General features: G+C 38.9%; 1 protein-coding gene across 6 annotated transcripts in view; it reads right to left on the bottom strand.

Annotated features, from left to right (window-relative positions):
• Window positions 1-1,025: 1,025 nt before the first annotated feature.
• Window positions 1,026-6,322, bottom strand: part of NLGN3 (neuroligin 3) — a 111,808-nt gene continuing 106,511 nt past the window's right edge. For all 6 annotated transcript variants that reach the window (XM_072124105.1, XM_072124109.1, XM_072124110.1 and 3 more), the window contains 3 exons: window positions 6,105-6,290; window positions 4,044-4,833; window positions 1,026-3,516 (listed from right to left, as the gene is read on the bottom strand). In XM_072124105.1, the coding sequence (XP_071980206.1) occupies window positions 2,679-3,516; window positions 4,044-4,833; window positions 6,105-6,290 (1,814 nt within the window). In that variant the 3' untranslated portion in view covers window positions 1,026-2,678. The remainder of the gene's footprint in view (window positions 3,517-4,043; window positions 4,834-6,104; window positions 6,291-6,322) is intronic.

Here is a 6,322-nt window from a genome sequence, read left to right as displayed (position 1 = left end):
TTTACTCGGAATGTGCTCAGTTGTGAATATTTGGCTTTTCAGCTGTCCAAAAATATGGTTGTCTCAAAAATGAGTCATCATCACAAAAATGTAAAACATTTTAAATGGGTCTTAAGTTAAAAATTGACATCTTGTGTTGCCTGGAGCTGTGAATAAACAGGGCTGCTTCAGTAGAAAAATACTGACAGCGGTGTCATCAGGAGGGGCCAAATTTTGGGAAGGGTCATCCTAGATCAAGACAAAAATTGAATATTATTTTAATATTAGATATAACTGAGTCTCCTACTGATAAAAAACAATAAGTGCAGTCATTATAGAACCCCAGGAATTAACTGCTTTGTTATGTAACGTTACACTCACCTTTACTGCAGTCTTTACTTCATGTTTGGTATAATAAAAATGAACAAAAATTATCTGGGTGAAAAACTTCTCCATAGCAGTGGTGAAGGGCGCTGAGTTGTAACATGTAAAATATGCTACACGTTTGTAATACTCCATGTGATCTATAAATATGCATCAGCCAATAAAAGGACACGACTTTCTCCATGCCAATCATCTTTACAGCAATAATTTATAGTGGGGCACGGAAGAGAATAAGACAGGGACGATTGACTCCCAAAGCCATAAGTGATTAAAGAACATGGCACCCAATCTTGGAATTAGTTTGAAAAGTGCTAGAGGATTAAAGGTGGATAAGTAGCACAGGGGGTTTATTGTTTTAGCAAGATGGTAAAACTAGATAATATAAGATTCATTTTTATCAGTAGTCGAAGCCGTACCTCTTACTGCGATCTTTGGAATATCCTTTACTAATGTCAGGCAAAACACCTAGTGTTGTGCTTACCTAAAGTTTCTTGTATAAGAAATATTCCATTTGTTATGTTGGCAATCCAGTTGGCTTGTGATACTGTTCAGTTTTCATGTCTTTGGATCATGCTGCAGTCATACTGTAATTGTGAACACTCTTTACAAATCATCACTGAAGTTAAACCTTTACAACGGTAACACATCAATTGACCATCATATAAAAATATGAGTTTTCTTTATTTGGAATACGTTTTCTACTCTCCTGTGATACAGTATAAATACATTCTATAAATACTGACCCCAGGTGCCCCTCTGTGTCACAAAACTGTCAATTGAACCCATGGCATCCCTTCATGTCACAAAACCCATGTCCCAAAATCATGGAAAATGGTAGAAAAGCTGAAAAGGCGTTGGATCCCAGTTGGAGGAAGAAGTGGGAGGGGGAGCAAACATCTATGTGAGTATTCATGTACAACAGTTTGTTAGTGTTCCTGTGTATGCATATATATATGTATATATATATATATACACACACATACACAGGTATATACGCATACATATACCCACATACATGCACAAACTATTTGTTCTACACCCATTTACAAACATACCCAAGGAGAGAGAGGTGGGAACCTTTGTGTATGACATATTTTTTATGTAAAAATAGTATAAGATGTTTCTGCTGCCATGTCAGTCAATGTATACACCCAACATTTTAAGATCTCGGATACATATTAAGCTGAAAGTTCTAACTTGATGAGTTGAAACCCAAGTGGGATTGAAATCCAAGCCACTTATATTGTCTTTCATGATACATTAAGACAGGAAAGGTCGCTTCTAGTCCCCATTCACATCTATGAATAAAAGATAATAAAGAGAATAACAAAATAAGTCTCTTCCTAAAGTGTTTACCCAAACTCAGAAAAACAAGTCATCTGACCACACCAATAGCTTCAGCTCCGACTGAAGAGAAAGTTTGTGAAATTTGGCACAATTCAACTGTTTCTTGAGTTTTTGAAAAAGAAAATCAGTGTACCAACCTCAGAGGTGTCGTTCATTTTTAGGACATGTGTATCCTACACAGCTATTGACTGGATGCATATGCTAAGAGTTGTAGTCCAATATTAACCAAAAAGAGACTACCTAAGCTGGGAGAAAAGGCCAATGACTGCACTTGTTTGATGATGGCTAGCGTATTATAATTGGCACTGGGAGGACAAAGGTAGTATACTAACCAGGGAATATATCAACCCTATTCCGAAGCTGATAAGAATTTGGCACATATTTGGGATAGAGCTCATAGAGATAAAGATAATTGGGTCAATGAGCATGGTTCTTTATTTTGCAACTAATTATATTTAAAAATATGATTTACATCATACCTAGGCTAGGCTAAAGAATACTTTTCTTCTGCAGCAGCTTATTTAGACTGTTTTTTCAATTTCAAAGAATAGCTTTGTAGTAAACTTAGATGACATTTATTTCTGGAAAGGGATAGGAAAATACATTAGGCTTGTCTCCCTCCCTCGTTCCTCTTCTTCAATCACAATCTCCTTCTCCTATACATTTTTTTTAGTTGCAGACCATTATCAATAAGGTCAAGCCGTTTCCTCAGCTAAGCTTCCTTATCTGTCTATGTGCCTCCAATAGGGTAAAAGCACTTTAGAAAACAAGAGCACAGAAGAAGTGCGTTCTTGATGGGTCTTGGCTGAACAGACCGTTTCCATCATAATAGAAGCAGAGCCCTACATCGGTCCCCCCTTCCTCTTTGGGGGTATGGAATGTGTCATTTCAACATCTTCTTCCTTGCCTGAGACACCTTACATAAATTTATTGGTCCAGGCAAGGAGGAAGTGCAACATGGTGGGGTGCTATACTCTAGTGGTGGAGTGTGAGTGGGGGAGGCCAGTGCTGTTGAAGCCTGCAGAAAATGTGTTGTATGGATGAAGGCTTTGTAGTCCCACCAAAGAATTTGGAATCATGGTAATGGTGTTTGGTGTCATGAGTGGAATATCATCTGGAGAACGACGTAACGTAAGTGTGTAGTCAGGAAGAGTGGCCATTCGTATATTATCATGGCTGGGGACACCTCCTCCTTCACAATCAGGATGTCCAGCATTTATCTGTAGAGAATTTATTTCCTCAGGAGGTACAGGGCTGTGTGTTGGATCCCGCGTGGCTGAGGCACGCTGTGGACTAGGCTGCCGCTGTGTGTCTTGACGACGTTTATCATTGCGGTAGTAGAGTGCAGCAAAAGCCAGCACATTAAGAAACAAAAGAGAGGCTCCCACTGCAATAGTGACACTGAGTTCAGTAGAATAGTCCCTTGGATCCTGTATCAAAACTGAGTCCTGGTCTGGGTTCCATTTGGGTGCTGGACCATTAAGAGTTGGAGAAATAGCTGGCTGTTTAGTACCCCAAATCTTGGGTCGGCGGGTAATATGAGAATTTTGGGTTGTGTCAGATGGTGGCACCTTTGTGGTAGTTGAAGTATAATGAAACATATCATGTAGGTTGTAGAGGTGTGGAACAAGGTGTTTCCAAAATGCCACCTTAGTAGCCCGGTAGTGATCTCGAACACGTGGTTTTAAGCCAATGTGTAGATAGTGCTGTTCACGTGGATTGTATTTAGACCATGCCACTTCCTCAAATCGATTTGCTTTTGTGTGGATGAACTTGGTGTCTTGTGGAACAGGCTTATTAGGGTCCCTGGAAAATATAATTAGGAATATAAGTGAATAAATCTATTTAATAAAAAAAAGTCTAAAGACTGATAGTAGAGACAGAAATTGGTACCAATATTATGATATTAAATACGGAAGTTATGTCACTTAGACTGCCGCTGGGACTATAGACAATTGTTTCTATACTGTAAAGGCTCCTTCAGCCAAGCATGTCCATTGTGTAAAATGTGGACAAGTGATGTCTGTGTGTCTATTGTATCTGCCTCCCTTTTTCTCCCTACAGTAAGTCATTTGTTTTTTTCACCTCCAAAAAATAAATAGAAATAAATAGTGTATGCTGCTATTTTTTTCTCACATCCTTTCTAAATTGAAACAAATGGACAAGTTAACAGATTCATAGTTTAAAACTCAATGGGACCGTATGCTATCCGCAAAAGAAAGGATAGCACACGGACATCAGTAAAGAATGTGTGAATGAGCCTTTCTTCAATCCTTGTTCTCCCATATCTATTCTCAGTAAAAGATATAAAACATGCATCTTTATTTCCTTACCCTGTTTTGGCAAAGTTGGTCCAGTAAGTCATGACTACAGCACTTAACATCACATCGTTCTTTGAAAAATTGCATGGAAATAAATCTGTTGGACCCACCATGGGGACACCAAACACATAGGGCACCTCATCTCCATGGGCTGCATCAGACCACGGTGGTTTCATCAGGCTCTGGCAGTGATGATAAAAGGCATAAAAATATGTTGGTGAGCCATAACGGGCATGTAAATCAGCAGTCACTACAGATGGCTCTACCCACTGGTGGTCAGTGAATAAAGCAACTAAGGTCTTCCGACGGGTCTCAGGATTGTCACGGTCTGCCCAATCAGTGTACATGAACTTAATGGTCTCACGAAGTGTGTCTTTGCCCTCTGGGTATCCATATAGATTATCCACAAAGTTTGAAACCGAGTAATCAAAATCACTCCCGGAAACACCATCTTCTGCATCCACCACATTCTCTACAAACTTGAGCCCTTCACCTTGGTTGACTCCCAGCATTATATCATAGTTGAGAAATTCTCCTTGCTCCATGAGAATTTCAGGGTCATCTGGAATGACATCTCCATCAATTACTGGACCAAAGGCTACATGATACCGTGCTGGTTGAATATCTTGTTCCACAAGCTCTTTGGCATTTTTCTGGCGAAGGCAGTCAACCATGTCGACGGTGTCTAGAACATTACAGCCTACTTTCTCTGCAAGCAATCGTGTGTATTTTACAGGCTGGTAGTTAACTGCCCAGCTGGAAAGAGCTGACCCGCTCTGTATGATAGCTCTCTGGAACAACCCTGTTAAAGAGACCAGACAAACTCATGAAAATGTTTGCACCTAACATGGCACAATTTCCATTAAAATGATGTCCATTTTTTCTAAACTGTACCTCTACAATTACTGTTATAACATCCCTACAATATTGCATACAGAACTGCCTTTGAAGTGGGGTTTTCTGGTTTTCATCTCAGCATCAGACAATGTGATGCAGAAAGATAGACACAGATATAAAGAGATCAGCAGCCCAACTTCCTGCCCAGCTGGTCTCAGTGTGTGCCAGGGAAGAAACACAGCACAAGAGGATCTTTCTAAAAAGGAGAGATGGAGGAAAATCAATGGAACCAGAGAAGAGTAAAGGGAGAAGAATTAGGAAAAAAGGGAGTACAAAGGTTAAGAAAATGGAAGATGTGATGTTCATGATAGAAGGAATATTGTAGTTGCTGCTTTATTATAATCACAGTAAATTGAGGTTAACTCTAGTTTCCATTTTGGAATTATACTTTGCCAGTCATTAGGGGATTTCTTTCAGTTTCTGAAACAGTTTCAGAGATAGGGAATTTTAAAAATTATTATAATTCCCAATATATGGTGAAAAGTTTTGATTAAAATGATAGTCACAAGCAATTAATAAAAGTTATATAACAAAAGCAATAAATTCACTATATTACTTCTAATGGCATATTTGATATTCTTTGACTGGAATATGGCTTAAAGAGGAAAAATATGGTCCATAGTGTAAACAATGGCATCCCTCTCCATAGGCTGAATGTGGTACTGCATCTCAGCTGCGTTAATTTTAATAAAGCCAAAATGCAATACAAGATATAACCACTGGATGTGACTATAACTGTAATTGGAAGTAAGAAACCATATTTACTTCATAGAATACATGGTAAGAATAGTGATAGGATGTCAGCTAAATGTAAGTAATGTATAGATGAAAGTAAAGATAAATGATGGTCTAGGAAACTAAAACATGGCATATAAATGACAAGGCTGCTCCTGTATCAATTTTTTCAGTACCTTAAAAACTGGCCCCAAACAGAGACATCTGGTGATGTAGTCATGGATTTATGTCAGGTGATCCAGAGGCCTTCAATGTTGTGAAACAGACACACAGACATGGAGTTACGAAGTGTAATCATGAAACAATGGTATAACGGGATGGTTACTAGATGGCGTTTAAGGTGTAGAGAAAAGATACAAATATTAAATACACAACTATAAAATCATACCACAGGAATCCTGGTATAATGCTAGGACGAATGTCAATGCAAATTCACTTTACCTTCTGAGTGATGAGAGAGGGTGAGGAGACTGACACAAGAGGCTCCAATGCCTGATCCAAACACTGTGATTCTGCGAGGGTCACCTCCAAAAAATGCAGCATTTTCGCTGACCCAACGGAGTGCCTGAATTTGATCAAGAAGTCCATAATTTCCTTTAGCTGCCTGATCTCCAGTACTTAAGAATCCTGCGAAGATAAATCCATAAATTCAGCAATGT

This window comes from Engystomops pustulosus, chromosome 9, assembly GCF_040894005.1.
Source record: "Engystomops pustulosus chromosome 9, aEngPut4.maternal, whole genome shotgun sequence".
In the NCBI taxonomy this organism is placed as follows: Eukaryota; Metazoa; Chordata; class Amphibia; order Anura; family Leptodactylidae; genus Engystomops; species Engystomops pustulosus.
Note: the sequence above shows the minus strand (reverse complement) of the source record. Positions and strands in the feature narration are given on the sequence as shown.